The following is a 17084-nucleotide window of genomic DNA, read 5'->3' as shown; positions in this document are numbered from 1 at the left end:
CTCTGACAATATCTGTCTTTTAATTGGTGCACTTAGACCACTGATGGTCAAAGTGATAACTGATATAGTTGGATTAATATCCAGCATATTTGTTACTGCTTTCTATTTGCTGCCCTTGTTCTTTGCTCCTATTTTGTCTTCCACTCCTTTGCTGCTTTTTGTGGTTTTAATTGAGCATTTTATATTATTCCATTTTCTCTTTATTAGCATATCAATAATACTTCTTTTTTTCCTTTTTTCCGTGATTGCCCTAGAGTTTGTAATATACATTTACAACTAATCCAAGTCCACTTTCAAATAACATTACATTGCTTCCTGGGTGTGACTACCTTATAATAACAAAATAATCCTAATTCCTCCCATCCATCTCTTTATCATTGCTGTCATTCATTTCATTTATATACAAGCATACATAAGCATACATATATGTGTGTATATATATATATATATATATATATACACACACACACATATAAGATATATATATATGCATTCATAATCAAATACATTGTTGCTATTATTATTTTGAACAAACTGTCATCTGTTAGGTCAATTTAGAAAAACAAAAGTTTTTATTTTAACTTCACTTATTCATCTTCAATCTTCTTCTCTTTATGTAGATCCAAGTTTCTGACCTATATTATTTTCCTTCTCTCTAAATAACTTCTTTTAATATTTCTCATAAGGCAGGTCTACTGGCAACAAATTCCCTCAATTTTTGTTTGCCTGAGAAAGTCTTAATTTCTCCTTTACTTCTGAAGGATAATTCACAAGATACAGAACTCTAGGTTGATGTAGTTTTCTCTCAACACTTTAAATATTTCACTTCTCTATCTTCTTGCTTTCATTGTTTCTAAGTGGTCAGACATAATTGTTATCTTTGTCTCTCCATAGGTATTTTTTTCCTGTGACTTCTGTCAGAATTTTTTCTTTATCTTTGATTTTCTTTAGTTTGAATATGATATGCCTCAGTGTAGCTTTTTGGGGGCATTTATCTTGCTTGGTGTTCTCTGAGCTTCCTAAACCTGTAGTTTGGTGTCTGACACTAATTTGGGGAAATTTTCAGTCATTGTCCTTTCAAATATTTCATCTGTTCCTTTCTCTCTTTCTTCTCCTTCTGGTATTCCCATTACATGTATGTCACACTTTTGTAGTTGTCCACAGTTTCCGGATATTCTGTTCCTTTTTTTCAGTCTTTGTTCTCTTTGCTTTTCAGTTTTAGAGGTTTCTACTGATATATCCTAGCTCAGAGATTCCTTCTCAGCTATGTCCAGTCTACTAATCAGCCCATCAAAGGTATTCTTCATTTCTGTTACAGGGTTTTTGATTTCTAGCATTTCTTTTTGGTTCTTTCTTAGAATTTCCACCTCTCTACTTATATTGCCTATCTGATCTTGCATGCTGTCTACTTTCTCTGTTAGAGCCCTTAGCATAGTAATCATAGTTGTTTTAAATTACCGATCTGATAATTCCAACATACCTGCCCTGCCATGTCTGGTTCAGATGCTTGTGCTGTCTCTTCAAATTGTGGGGTTTTTTGCCTTTTGGTATGCCTTGTAATTTTCTCTTCATAGTCAGACATGATGTACTGGGTAAGAACCACTGTAAATAAGACTTAGTAATGTAGTGGTAAAGTGCTGGAGGAGGGACAATAATCTACTGTCCTATGGTTAGATCTCAGTCTTTTAGTGAGCCAGTGCCTCCGGACTGTGAATTTCATAAGTTTCTCAGCTTTTTTCTCTCCTGCTTTTAGGTGACACAGGATGGCTAGAGGGGGCTGGAATCCTCAGGTATTTCCCTTCCTCCAGGTCAGTGAGGTTCTAATAATACCCCAGCAGATTAGGCTCTGGTTAACTAGCTTCCTCTGAGGGCAGGCCTTGTTAGGAGTTGAGTGCTCTAGTGTATTTCAAAATGGTTCCTTTTCCCTTCCTCCTGAAGTAAGCATGAGGGGATTTTTCTCCCATACTTACTATGAGAACCTGATTGAGCTCCTGGAGGTAAATCTCACAAAATTGTGAGGGCCCCCCTATTACTGAATCCCCCTAGAGTTTTTAACTCAGAGTTTTCCACACTGAGCTTCCAGCAATCCATCGATTACAGTTCATGTTTTCCTACCTGGGACAGGTTCCTGGGGCAGTTTCTGCTCACGAATCTCTTTCCAGGAAGCTGTGACTCCCTCTATTCGCCTGTCTGTCTCTCCAATCTTGGGGGCAGCAGTTTGCCTTGGATCCTCCTCTCTCTTATGAATCCAAAAAGAGTTGTTGATTTTTCAGTTTGTTCAGCTTTTTACTTGTTGTTCGGACAGACTGGCGACTTTCAAGCTCCTTACATGTGGGACTGGAAATCGCCATTGAATGTTTTGAAAATAATTTTGTATCTTCTTTGCCAAAATGCTTGAGTCCAAAGTAAAGACTCCAACAGCCAGCCATGAAAACAGTACGGCTGGAGAAGGTCAGCTGGTCCCCAGACAAGTCCATCCCTGCTAACATAAGGTGGAATTATCCTCACCGCTCAGACACTCAACCCCACCAGAATTCCAGAGTTGACTTCACTCAAGGATACTGATTCATTCTTTAAAATCTTCTAAGAGAGATAGAGCCTATCTAGAATGTCAACTGTCATGGTTTAACAGTCAGAGGGAATCTTTTTCCCTTATTTCACAGTTATTTAGGAAGGAGTGGGGAGGCCCACTGTTCATTACTGTAGACCTCCAAACTCCCTACAATTAATTGAACAACTTTTACACCTGGGGTAATTACGACCTCCAAAGCAGGTGATCCAGTGGGCCTGCTTTTAAAGAATTACCAGAGGTATCTATAGGGATCCACCTGTCTCATAGCTCCCTCTTTGCTCATACAAAGCAGTTCATAGAAAATAAATCTGCAGCTGTCCCCAGGTAAACTGACATCACACAGGGTTGCTCTGTCTAGGGGAAGAGCAGGGAATCTATTCTCCATCTACGTAAGAGCCAAAGGTATCCATACACAGTCTTAAAAATTTAGAGGAGAACTGAGATCATAATTGGCATTTATCTTGAGGATTACAGACATTTGATATCATATGTCCTATTTATAAGATGCTAATATCATTAGGGGTAACCATATCCTTTAAATGCTTGTTTGAAAGCCAAGCCCTATCTAAATTTCTATTCAGAAATCTGAGACCTTAAAAAGGTTTCTTTTCCTGATTATTTCATGAATACTTTGGATTTTTTTTTCTCTCATAGACATATTAAGTTAACACAGGAAAGAGTATAGCAAAAATTAGATTTTTTTTTCAGAGAAGGATTTGCCCTGAGCTAACATCTGTTGCCAGTCTTGCTTTTTTTTTTTCTTCTCCTCAAAGCCCCAGTGCCTGGTTGTACATCATAGTGGTAAGTCCTTCTAGTTCTTCTATGTGAGCCACCACCACAGCATGGCAACTGACAGACGAGTGGTGTGGTTCCGCAAGTAGAAAATGAACCCGGGCCGCCAAAGTGGTGAGAGCCCCGAACCTTAACCACTAGGCCATCAGGGCTGCCTCAAAAATTAGATTTTTAATGAGATACTTTACCTAACCTGCCTTGCCCTAAAACTAAAGATTGGAGAACTGTACATTTATCCCAGATTCTGCCCTTGTCGTTGACTTCCCTCTTACCCTGGTTCACTCCTCTGTGGGGCAGAAACCATGTTTCATTTATCTTTGTATACCACACTGCCTTATGTAGGTTAGATGATTATTAAACTATAAAATTCTAGCATTTAAAAAATAGTGCATAACTGATTAGTTTTCTTGATAAAATGTTGAAGAACTATTGTCAAATAAGCATGTGTTTCAGGGAAGCAAAAGAGGACATTTAAAGCATTTTTCAACTTTTATTTTTACCACAACTCATTATAAGAAATATATTTTACATCATAACCATTATTAATATTAACACATGTATATATCTATTTGAAACAAAAGTTATAAACGAAAAACAACCTGCCCTCAATATGTCTGATGCTTTTGGTTATTTTCTATTCTATTTCATTTTTTAAAATGCTGTTCATGACCCACTAGAAGATTTCATGACCTTCTAATGGTTTCTGATCCAGTTTGAAAAATATGGCTTTAGAGAACTACCTCCTGGAAGCAAATATGGAAGCGAATAATAAATAAAAAAAGCTAGAAAAAAAAGCTTTAAAGTAAAGATTACTTACTTGGCTGCTTCAAAAACAACATTCAATGGCATCTGTTGATAAAACGGAAGGAAAGGCCTGGGGGAGAAAGGAAAACACAACCACGTGGGACTTTTGCATTGTGTGCACTCAGCTTTCTTCCAATTCTAATATTTGTCCCTTAAAATCAGTGAGCGTGAAAATTCCATGTATCAGTAATCCCCAAACTTTGCCATACACAAAATCAGGGGGAGTGGGGAGATTCTTTTTTAAAATGCAAATTCCCAGGTCAAGCGCAGGAGATTCTAGGGTAGAGCCAATGAATCTGCATTTTTAATAAACACTCCAGTGTTTTCTCTGCAGATGGGAAACAAGCCACACTTTGAGAAGCAGTGCCCTGTACTTGGGCTTCAGCTGGCCTTTAGCTCCCAGCAACTTCTCAGGTTCCCTGAGACATTCTGAAATTCCCAATGATTTAGTTTTTAAAACTTCCCCTGAAAAGTCTAGGATGAAGTATACTATTTTTAAGAATTAAATGTCCCTGGAAAAGTCAGCATCATAAAACTTCACTAAGGAGACTGCTCATAAATAATAATGTGGATTACCAATTTACTTTCTCAAGGAAGCTTATGTAGATATGATATCAAGACAATTTTTCTAACTCAGATAAGACCTATAGAGAAATCTTCATCTTATTTTATTTTATCCAAGTATATGAGCATTGCATGAGTATTAATCACAAATGAAACAAAGTAAATCTTTTAACCATGTTGGTTTTGGCAACATTCACACAAAGAAAGAAAATGTCACCAATTTACCCACTTTTAACAACTTGCCCTGCACTATGACTGTCACAGTATCTCTGCTGTATCTCATTTCATTTTGTTCTCAGATATACATTCTTATGTGCAATTAGTACCTCTGAAGTCAGGGAGACTTACTTGGAATCCCAGCTCTGCCACCTGCTAACTTATGTGACCTTGAGCAATTTACTTCTCCTTTCTTGGTCTCAGCTTCCTTACTGGTAAAGTGAGGATAATATATCCTATCCTACATTTCTGTTGTGAAAATTGATAATATATACGTAAAGCACTTACAATGGTGCCCGGCACATTGCATGCACTTAAAAATGATAGCTGCTATCATCGTAAAGAGGTTCTCTAATAATACCAAGGCTCATATTCATTAGTAATTCCTCTACCTTTCAAAATATTTATAGCGATTCTTTCCAGTAACTTCAGGATCTTCATAAACTTCTTTAGGCATCTGAAAAGAAGTGTCAGTTCTAAAACGAAGCAGGAAAACATTATTAAAGACTAACATATCATTTCCAAATATAATTTCTATTTAATATTTCTATGTCTATAAAGTAGGAGATGCACAGGTTATCTCAGACTGAGAGCAAAGTCTTCTAGAACATGCGTCTGACTGACTCCATCTCAGACTAGATATAACTACTTTTCTGAGCCAGGAAACCAGGAGCTAATAAGAAGAAGTGAGAGTTAAGAAAAGAGCAGATTTATGAAATCCCACATACAAAAATGCCCACTTTTAATTAATAGCACATGAGAATTACAAAGTTTCAAAAGACAAATTTTTATGTCCAGGCTGAACGGTAGCATTTTTTAAAAAATTTACTAGATATGAACTTATAAATAATTAAAATAATAACGAATTCAAGAGACCTGTCTCTGAAGGTGCTTTGGCTGCAAGTCTCCAAAAAATATATTTAGATACTAGCAGAAAAGTCCACTTGCAATTTCTAAGATAAATCAAAGGGACAACAAATTCAGTCACCTCTACTTTTGGTGGCAAGTTGTCATTTAATCTATATATTCACTCCAACCTTCTGAGAACATCTATTAAACCAATAAATCTATAACCATTGCTCCTGAATCAGGCTCATTTTAGTCAAAGGGTTTAAGAGAGAGAAATTGGGGTCAACTGGCCTAAGTGTAACATCACAATTGTACATTTTATAATAATGCAGAATAAATAGGTAAAAATTTTTAAAAAGAAAAATATATTCATTAAAAACATGAGCAGCAGCTGAAGCTACCTGACACTTACGCAGAAAGTTGCAGGAGGGCTTCTCTGTGTTTCTCCTTGTGACCCTTCCACTCCCGACTGATGAATGGCGGGACGGGGTCTGCTTTGCTCCAATGCAGAGAATATCTTGGATAATGTATCAGGTTACTGAACATGGTCCTAAACCTGGGAACTTTTCTCTAATGTTAGGACAGGGAAGCAGGGAGGAAAAGGACAAAATTATACCATCAGATTTTCTAAAGCATTTGACTTATGTTGCAAACTTTAAAAAAAAGGTACACAGCATACATGGCATAGAACGAAGAGTTATTGGTGTATGTATAGAATATCTCTAGAAGGATACCCAAGAAAGTGATGCCAATCGATGATTATGTGAAGAGGGCTGAGGGTTAGAATTTACGTCATACGTGTATGCTTTTATACTATTTGAATTCTTTTAACTCAGGCATATATTACTTTTCCCATTGAAATAAATTATATTATAGTGAATCCTTTATTCACTATTAGTTAATTAATCCTCAGATTGGGCCACAAGTATGAAGATGCCTTGTCCCCTAGTAATCATGGCAAAGTAATTTCTGCACAATACAAAATCCAGTGGCGATCTGGTGCTTAGTCAATCTGATCAGCGCAGTTAACCAAACTAGCTGGTTCAGGTTCCTTAGGCTGCCTTACTGGATGAATTAGACCTACCAGTTTGCTTCGAATCACGGTGGCTTGGATATTTGCCTGTGTGTGGTCTTTCTCACTTGACAAAATAAACAATGGATCTGCGAAATAAACAATAAGGTAGTATAAGGAATAGAACATATCTACTGCTAGGCTGGGAATAATGGCAAAGCAATGTAATTTCTTAATTGGAAAACAAATTAGAAAATTCAGATATTGCCTACCTCTGCAACAGCTCACAGCCCTGTTACTCTACCACTAGTGAAAGTCTGTTAGATGCATTTCTTTCCTGTGTATTCCAAAGTCAGTTTATAGAATTGGAATGCAAAAAGAAAGCCTAACATGTTCTCAAGCACCACAGCCTAAACATGCTCTCTTCTCTCCTAGGAACAAACCACCTTCTGGGTCTGGGTAGCCCAGGAAACACTCCAAGAGGAAAGACCATGTATACATGCACTATGTCCACTTGCAAGTGAAAGAAACAATAAATTTGGGCACTAGCTCCCATATTCAGTACACAGGGAAGATACAAACTCTTAACGGCATGTCACTTCAGGATTGGTAGACACGGTAAGAAAATGTCATTCTCTAATAAGAGATAAATCAGATCAGCTATCTTTAGAATTTACCCCTTAAGTTTATAAGTATGTTGATGATGGGACTAAGTTATTTCTCCAAAGCTCAACAAAAGACTGCCCTGCTGTTATAAGTATGTGCTTGTTAGGCATATCTTTAAAGTGACAAAGAGTATTCATGATTGATTATACCATCCCTTAAAATCAAACAATCTGACATTAAATTCACAAGCACCCTTCAGATACAGACTTGATTTCCCAAGTAGACATCTCTTCAGAGACAAATACCCTGACCAACTAGTCTAGATGACTTGGTAACATGTATTCCTCCACAGAAATTAATAAATTGGTATTGTGATTTAATGTGAGTCAATTCCTAGAACCTAATAACTCCTCGGTTACCCAACAAAAACGATTTATTGGATGCAGACATTTGATATTCCCACCAAGGCTGAAAAGCTACAAGATGCTCAGGTTCTCTTTACTCTTTCATTCAAGAAATATTTATTGACTGGCTACTACGTTCTAGGTGCTTGGAAGACATCAACAAAAAGATAAAGATCCCTGACTTCATGGGAGAGAGACAATCAACAACAACATAACAAATTAGCAATTTATATAATGTTAGAATTAGAGGGTAATAAATGCTACTAAAAAAAAAGAGGAGAGTAGGGTGAAGCAGATTGGGTTACAATTTTACACAGGGTGGTCAGGGCAGGCCTCATGGAGAAGGTGACAACATTTAAGGAGACTTGAAAGTAAGGAAGTTAGCTATATAATTATCCGGAGGAAGAGCATTCTAGGCAGAGGAAAGAGCTAGAGCAAAGGCCCTAGGATGGTGGCATGCTTGACATGTTTGAAAAACAGCAAAGAGACCAATATGATTGAAACAGAGTGAGAGGGGGAAAAAGTAGGAGATAAAAGGTCTGAGAAGTTACCAGGGGCCTCAATCACACATAGAGCTTCGTAGGCCACTGAAAAGACTTCACTTTTAATCTGGGTAAGACGGGGAACTAGTGCAAGATTTTGAGGCACAGAGTGACAAAATCTGACTTATGTTTTAAAATATTCATTGTGGCTGGCCAGTTAAGAACAGAGTTCAGGGAGAGAAGCAATGGAAGAGGCCGGGAGACCTATCAGGAGGCTCATGCAGTAATCTGGAAGAGATGATGATGGTTTGCACATGGTGGTAGCAACAGAAATGATGGAAGTGGCAGGATTTTAGATACATTTTTAAGGTAGAGCAGACAAGACTTGTTAACGGATTGGAAGGTGTGAGGGAGACAGGGGAGGCAATGATGGTGCCAAGATTTTTGGAATCAGCAACTAAAGGGTGGGGTTGGCACCAACCGATACAGGAAAGCCTGTGGTGGAGCGAGTTTGTGGGGAGAACATCAAGAAAGCATGTCTTAGGTGTCTATTACATGTTCAAATGGAGACATAAAGTAGGCAATTTGATATCCAAGTCTAGAATTTGGGAGAGAAGTCTAGACTGGCGATATAAATTTGAGAATCATCAGTCTTTAGAAATATTCTTCTTTAGCTGCATCACCCAAATCCATTATCTGCAATTCAGGTTGCGAAGTGATGGAAACTGAGCTGATTAGGAACAAAGAGGCCAGATTTTATAACCTCAAATTACAGGCTAGTGAATTTGAAGGCAGAATGAATGTACCTGTTTAAAGGAAAGGAAGAAAATAGCTTCAACATCTCTTATATATTGGAAATAGTATGGGACAAAGGGAAATTTCTATTCATACTCTTACTGTAAGTGATTTAGAAGATATCACTGGGTCTATAGTGGCAATTGTGTTGTTCATCTGAAATTAGTCTAGCTTGCATTTCCCCTAAGTCTGAATAATAAATAATAAAACATTCTCCTCTTATTCTCATAAGGAGTGGGAAGACATGATACATATAGAAACATTCTTGCCACCTGTAGAAGATAATGACACAATACTGTATGATTTGTGACTACACAGTCTGCAACATATCCTAAAACTGTGATTATAATCAGTGCTGAAAAGGCAGCAGAAAGGCCTCTGAGATGCCCAAGTAATAGCAGTCACCAGATATCACTTGATTACTCCTAGACAGGTATTAAGTGCTTTATTTGCAATATTCCATTTAATCCTCACAAAAACCCAATGAGGTAGGCACTAGGCCTCCTTTTTTTCTGGTGAGGAAGATTGGCCTTGAGCTAACACCTGTTGCCAATCTTCCTCTTTTTGCTGAGGAAGATTGGCCCTGGGCTAACATCCGTGCCAATCTTAATCTATTTTATATATGGGACGCTGCCACAGCACAGCTTGATGAGTGATGTGTAGGTCCGCGCCCAGGATCTGGCCCACAAACCCCTGGCTGCTGAAGCAGAGTGTGCAAACTTAACCACTATGCCACTGGGCCGGCCCCACTAGGCCACCATTTTATAGGTGAGGAAACCGAGGCTTCAAGAAGTTAGCAACTTACTGATTGGCAGTTAGGATTTAAACTCCAGTCCTTCCAGCTCTCAGGCCTAATGTTATCAAAAGCCCATGGATTTTATGGGGGAAATTTTTCCATGGAAATCATCAGAGAGCCCCTCAGCAAATTTACCCATATTGTAGAAACAGTTCTAAGAAGCCCAGGAAGTTGTCACAACCAAGTAATGGTGAGAGAGAGGAAGTGTTTCAAACCCCAAGACATAATGATTACTTTTAGGGGAAAGTATAATAATTGCAGATTCTGGGGAAAAGAAAGGAAGAAAGAGCTCATAATAAACCTAGAAAGTATTTTAAAACATTATTGGAAGCTAGGAAAAATATATATTTAAAAGATTTTAATTATCAGGGCAGTAATGTAGCTATTAATCCATCAACAAATATACAGATTCGGGGAAGTGACAAAGTACAGTGGGCACTTCAAGAAAGGCATTTTAGAGATACAAAGCATTTACAACAAATGAGTAAAATGCAAAATGGTATATAAATGAGGTAAGATTTATTAAAGACTGATGTTAACTACAATTTTGGAAAGGTGTTCATATTGGTACTATTGACCTCCACCCCCCCACACCACAGTTCTGTCAGGGTGGAAATTTGACCTACGCCAGTCAACTCATTGGCTGGCCAACAACCTGGCTAAGAGGTCACGTACAGTGCCACCCCAGTCCCTGTCATAATAAGAGAAATCCATATATAGTGGCTTTCTGTCAGACGGAAGAAGGAAGAAGGAAGCATATGCACAGAAAACAGCAGGATTAGAGTTGCCAGATAATATACAGGATGCCCAGTTAAATTTGAATTTCAGATAAGCAATGAATAATTTTTATATACATATGTCCCAAATATTGCATGGGACTAAAAGTTTATTAATAGTATAATAATAAAATAATTAAAATATTATTCATTATTTATCTCAAATTCAAATTTAAATGTGCATCTTGTATTTTCATTAGCTACATCTGGCTACCCTAAGAGGGTGAAAGACCATAAGTTCCAAGAAGTTGAGTGGCACTGAACCTTAGTTCTGACCTTTCCCGTCCTGGTTCTAGTGTGTCCTGGCTACTTTATGCATCCTGTCCATGAAAAGCTGTGAGACTGCCTGTTTTATTGAAACAATCCAAACTTTCATTTGATCTATTCTGAGTGGATTTCTGTTCCTTGCAAGGGACATGGAAACATTTAGCAATCCCTCTGCAAAAAAAAAGAGATTCATTCAGGGACAAAAGATACAAGGAGCTTAATAAATTCTTTGCTTGTCTTTTCCGAAGATGTCTATCCCCATTTCCAAATTACCTTTGAAACAAACTTGGTGATGTATTTACAGCAGTTTACTAGATTTATTTTATCAGATGAAACCAAGAGTGAATAAAGAAAACCACTGATCAGAATATGGAAGCAATCATTCATAGCCCCTATACCAGGGAATGGGCAGCCTACAGATTCCCATCCAAAGGAGACCCTGGGAATTCCAGAGGTAACCAATGCAAGGTTCAGGTGAAGAATGTGGGACTACTAAGGGCAAAATTGGAAGAAATCATGCTTACCTGATTATAATTATTGTAATAGTAAATTCAATAATTCAATAAACATTTATGAAGCACCTAGCATGGGCACAAGTGCTGGAATAGGTACTGAGAAGGCTACAAAAATGTATAGAACAAGAACTTAAAGAACTCAAGGAATTTAAGGTCCAGTAGAAGAGACAGAACATAAACGGACAATCAGGGTATTAAAATAAACCGGGGCTTTATTGGCCCAAAAGGACCCAGGGGACTTAATTTATAAGCAATGCTTTGATGGATAGATTAAGTTTAAAGAAAAAGAGAAAACTAAAAACAAAGGTGAAATAAACTGGCACGTCTTTACCTAGAATGCCAAATTTGGAGTTGCCCAGAGAATGGGAGCGGGAAGGTCCTTCTTGTTGGGCATTTTATGCAGTTTGAACGCGGGAATGTTGAGTGAATCTCCAAGTCTGCAAATTATTGCATACTTTTCTGGATACCAAAATGCCCAGAACAGTTTTCAGGAAGATGGCTAAGGGCTGCGCAAATTATCAGGAAAAGAGGGTGGCGAAGAGTAAGGTGACCCCGCGCAGTGCTCCCAGACGCAGAGCCCATCTGCAACTTCATGGCGCCCTCGAGAGCGCCGCCACCTGGAGGGCTCGGAGCTGTCCCCAGCCAATCAACAACAACCGCGGGCAAGGGATCCCTCCTGAGGCTCGTATCTGTTCCCTGCGCCCGTGGCCAGGTCCCACCGTCTGGAAGCCCACCTGGCCCAGGAGTCGACAACTCAGGAGGGAGGTATGGCGCCGCCCTTACCGTACAGGAAATCATACGTTCGATTGGAGGAGACCTGGCCCCAGGTCCCCGACCTCACCCTGCACCCGGTCGGAGACACCTGCGGCGTAGCCTGGGGCTCCTCGATGGTCACTACGTGGCTCATGCTGCCGCCTCTTCCCTCCCGCCAGCCGGGGATCAACTAGGGAGGCCTAGCTGCCGCTTGCACCGTAGCTATGGTAACCTACGGCAGCGCGGAGACATGGGGGGGAGCAGGAGAGGAGGGGCGGGGCGATGTTAAGGGGCGGGGCTTGAGAAGGGAGGGGCGGGGTTGGCTGAGAGAGGAGAAATGAGGTGGGGCGGGGAGCAGGAGAGGAGTGGCTGGGCGAAGATACGGGGCGGGGCTCGAGGAGGGAGCCGCGGGTCTGGCGTGGGAGAGGAGGAGCGGGTAAGATAAGCAAGGGGTGGGGCGAGGCGCAAGAGAGGAAGGATGGGAAAGAGCAGACGGGAGGGGCGTCAGCAGCGGGGGGGCGGTGGGGAGGGAAGCGAGTAGGAAAAGAAGGGCACATGTGGAGAGGGGAGGAAAGCGGGGCGGGGCGGGATAGCCTCGCTTCTCCCTGTAGGCCTGAGACAGCCGCGAGTCCGCCCGGGGTGAACGCTGGAGCGCCGGAGGCTGGGGACAAGGCTGTTCAATCCAGCAGCTACTTGCCTGGTACACTCCGGAGGTAGCCTCTTTCGAAAAGCCCTGGGAAATCTCAGAACCTTCTAAAAATAGTTGGGGCTTTCATTTCGGACATCCCCTTTCCGCGGGGCTTCTGGGAGCCGAGGAATCACTGAGGAACAGTGAATTTCTAATACTTTCAATAATTTTCTTTATTACCTGGGATTCCTCTATAAAAAGAACTTTCTGTCACCAACTCATTGGTTATCCTGAAATACAGGGATAGTAGAGGAAAGGAAATCTTTCACTTTAATTATCAATTTCAGAGAAATGAGTTGGTGCTCTAGCAACCTCCAATGTTAACCAATAAGGTTTTGTTTGCTTAGTATCATGAATGCAAGCATTTCTGCATATCTGATGTGTTTTAATCCATTATAATCATTATTCTTTATGATGCTCAAATTATCCCATTAGGCCATAGGACGCCTTCTAGTTGGCTTCTTTGTCCTTTTGATATGATCCGTAGACACTTCTTGAGTAAGCTTCCTGGCCTGCCATTCCTCTTTCCACACATACTCCTGGTTTTATTTTCTCTACTCCTAAACTTCTTGGGATTTTTGCAAACCAGACTTATACTTTGTCACCTCCAAGCCTTTGCTCAAGCTGATTCTTTTACCTAAAATGCCTTTTCCTATTTATGCTCCCCAACTAATTTAGGTATCCTTCGAAGGGGAGGAAGACTGTCCTCTACCCACTTTGGGTCCTTTCTGGCTGGGCTACAAATTAAATTGACATGAGATCGAATAGCAGAAGAAAAATCAAACAAAGCTTTATAACTTGTATACACGAGAGAGACCCGGGAAAACTGGGTAACTCAACAAATGGCGGAAGTTCTCATCTTTAAATAGCATATTCAGGTAAAGACAAAGGAGGATGTTGGGGGTGGGGGAGTCAGCTATGAGAGATTACCAGAAAAGCACAGTAAACAAGAGTAAGGTTATTAAGCAGATTTAAGGCCTTGCCTTCCATATTGACAAGTTTCTAGAGATGATGTCATCCCCCTTTCTTCCCAGTACAGAGATGGTGATACATTTACAAATGGAGATTTCCTTTACAAATGTAAATGTTTGGTAAACAGAACTTTGATAAGAATGGGCTTAGCAAGGACCCTCCCAGTCTATCCATACCCAGAGTTATCTATGGTGATGGCCTGTTCTGCGGACAGTCCTCTTATCTTAAATTCTTTTAGGCAGTTAGTGGAGGGGGGGAGGTCAAAGTGTCTTTCAGAATAAAATCAAGGTAAAGAGACATATTTTGAGGTAGCCAATTCTGATCCCCCACACCTTCAAGTCTCAGCACTAACTTTGCCACCTTTAGGTAGTTTCTCCAATCCCCCAAAAGAGGGAGGCTTCATTCTTTCTTCCAAAGCTGTAGTAGCACCAATAGCACTGACCACCTTGTATCAGCAATTGTTTGCAACTCTGCTCCCCACAACTGTGAGTTCACTGAGGGCACAGGCCTTCACATGGTCATTCTGTATCTCTGAAGTATGTGGTAAATGAAAGCTCAATAAAATGATTTCTAAATGAATAAATCCATCCATTTATTAAACAAATTTACTATCTGCTATGGAATATTAAAGATTGTGAGATAATTTGTACAGCTCACTGAATGATGGAGAAAACAGAAACATAAATTACAATGTTGTAATAGTATGATAATATTTTTCTATCTGTGAGTAGAGCTACATTTCCCATTTTCTGTTCCTTCTTACCAGAATGTTCCTCACCCCCACCCCCATCTTCTCACTGCTGACTCATGATTTGAGGTCTCAGCTAAAATGTCCCCCCCTCAGAAAGAATTTTCCTTACTCAGTCAGATAAGTTATCTGAAGTAATCGACAAACATCCACCTCCATAAACACATCAGGAGACACTAACCAACAGAATATGTCATTAGTAGTGGGGTATAGGTAACTACGTGACTGAATTACATAGACTGTAGTGGCCGTTTTGCTGGAGTTGCTCACTCTCTCCCTTGCTGGCTTTGAGGAAGCAAGTGGCCGTGTTGGGAAACCCCATGTGGCAAGGAGCTACAGGTGGTTTCTCAGAGCTGAGGGCAGCCTCCAATCCACAACCAGCAAAAAACCAAATCCCTCAGTCCTACAACTGCAAGAAACCGAATTCTGCCAACAATCTGAGTGAGATTAGAAGCATATCCTTCCCCAGTAGAACCTCAGATGAGACCACAATCTCAGTCAAAATCTTTATTGCAGTCCTATGGGAGCCTAATCGGAGCAGCCACCTAAACCATGCCCAGATTCCCAACTACAGAAACTGAGATAATAATAAATGTGTACTACCACTAGGTTTGTGGTAATATTGTTACACAGCAAGAAATGACTAATACGCAATCGTCATGAAATTGGGTTCTGTGTCTTTTAGTCTCCTTGTATAGAAGAAACTCTGATATTGGAGAGGGGTGCTAGTTAATAATAAAATTTCATTAAAAATGAAAGTTAGACTTTGCCATGTTGGGAAACAGTTCTCCATGGGTCTCTCATGTTTCTGCTTGTCTTGCAAGGGGGGCACTGTCTGCCCTTGTTCCTTTGTTAGTGTAGGAAACAACCTTCGAAGATACAGTGTTGGCCTCTGGAGCAAAGGGCAAGTTTGCTTACAGCCTTAGAAGTCAGAGATAGTGTCTCCCTTAGAGCCAAGGGCAGACATTCTTACTGCTCATTATTAAAGATTTGGGTTTCTTAAGCTCACTGTTCCTTTCCTGATGCAACCCATGTGTATGCAAATGTTATCTGGCCTTCCTCACGTCGCCCTGGGGGAATTGAGGCTCAGGGAACTGGCACAAAAATGCTGATACTTTGCTGCTACTGCCATAAGAGATAAATTATCCTTCATCTCTGACCCAGCAGTTTGCTGGCTTCTACCAGCATTCATGGAACTGTGGCAGGCAAACAGTAAAATTTCAGACCCTTCAGAGTTCTTGAAAAGCTGTAGAGAATGATGTGTAGCACATATTTACTTGTGCAAATTGGAAAGTATTTTTTTTTTTGCAGGGGCAGAAATGCAAATACTATACAAAGCTACCTTCAAATCTATTAACTGGGCAAGTGAGAATTGGAGCCTTGTAATTCTCCTCTCTCAGCATATGGTGTCACTCCTTCTCTACTAACCTCAACTAGCCACTCTTACTTGGTAAGGTCTCCACTCCTGGGATTAGTCAGGCATGAACAATGGCTAAGAACACTTTTAACATGGAGGGATTTTAGAAAGTATTTCCTTAGTTGTTGTTTGTTACATTACCAGGGCTGTCATCCCATCCACAGAATGACTGCTTGATGCCATTTGTAGCTAATGTCCTCATTCAGTACCGTAGAAAAACATATTCACTGTGCTATGAAAAAGTCCATTTTAGTCACCATTTCCACTCTTGCTGCTTACTAATTTAGTGATTATAGCAAGAGCAAAGAGCCCCAGAGGCTTAAAATATAAAGTATTACTGGTTAAAATTGGAACTGGGTACAAAACGTACTAATCAAACTACCCTCAGAGTTGCCGCTGTAAAACCCATGGTTGAATCCAGTCTTATATTTTGTAGTCTCCACATGCCACCTACTCCCAATTTAATCTCTGATGACAGCTCTCCAAAATTGTTGTTTTCTTCTTGGGGGAAGTGGGTTATTGAGATTTTTCTTGGGGTAGAGTGGGAAACACTAAATTTCATTGTTGTACACTCCTACTTTTCCTTTAATACTAAGACAGTCTATCCCACAAGTCTGAAGGCATTTCAGCTGGGTAGGAAAAGTAAAGCATGATGTTAATGTAAATATCAGTAGTTAACCTTAAAGCTAACTTATTCATAAATTAAAAGGCAGAAGAAAAAGTAACTCTCGTGTTACTGCACGTGTTCTGAAATAAGAGGAGAGTTAAGCAGCTGGATGTAAATGACTAAATATTTCACTTTGGAAAGGAATATCCTTTGGTCCTTTTCTCAAGAGCAGGAGAATATTCCATCCCGAAGAAGCAGTCGTTGAAAGAGTTTAGGAGTCACAGTGCTTGGGAAGGAAACCGAGGGCTTGTTAATATCTTGAACATAGAAGGTTAAGGAAGTATGGGGCGGGGCAAGAGACTAACTTCTTTGTCTGAGGCCTGTTAATATTAGCTTACCCTGAGGAAGTCACAGCGAGTGTTGTCACTGCAAGTACCCTCTCTTCACTG

The 17084-nt window shown here is 40.0% G+C and overlaps 1 protein-coding gene across 5 annotated transcripts in view; it reads right to left on the bottom strand.

Moving 5' to 3' along the window:
* The window catches only part of CFAP91 (cilia and flagella associated protein 91), a 68194-nt gene extending 55784 nt beyond the window's left edge, over positions 1-12410 (bottom strand). For 3 of the 5 annotated variants that reach the window (XM_058555856.1, XM_058555857.1, XM_058555858.1), the window contains exons 1-5: positions 12234-12410; positions 6882-6958; positions 6210-6367; positions 5341-5424; positions 4182-4238 (exon numbers count right to left, since the gene is read on the bottom strand). In XM_058555856.1, the coding sequence (XP_058411839.1) occupies positions 4182-4238; positions 5341-5424; positions 6210-6367; positions 6882-6958; positions 12234-12357 (500 nt within the window). In that variant the 5' untranslated portion in view covers positions 12358-12410. Of the gene's footprint in view, positions 1-4181; positions 4239-5340; positions 5425-6209; positions 6368-6881; positions 6959-11781; positions 11817-12233 lie in introns of those variants that run through there. The other 2 variants (XM_058555860.1, XM_058555861.1) reach the window with 2 other exon arrangements.
* Positions 12411-17084: the final 4674 nt, after the last annotated feature.

Source organism: Diceros bicornis, chromosome 15 (genome assembly GCF_020826845.1).
Source record: "Diceros bicornis minor isolate mBicDic1 chromosome 15, mDicBic1.mat.cur, whole genome shotgun sequence".
Classification (NCBI taxonomy): domain Eukaryota; kingdom Metazoa; phylum Chordata; class Mammalia; order Perissodactyla; family Rhinocerotidae; genus Diceros; species Diceros bicornis.
The sequence above is the reverse complement of the archived record's forward strand: the minus strand, read 5'-3'. Positions and strand labels throughout refer to the sequence as shown.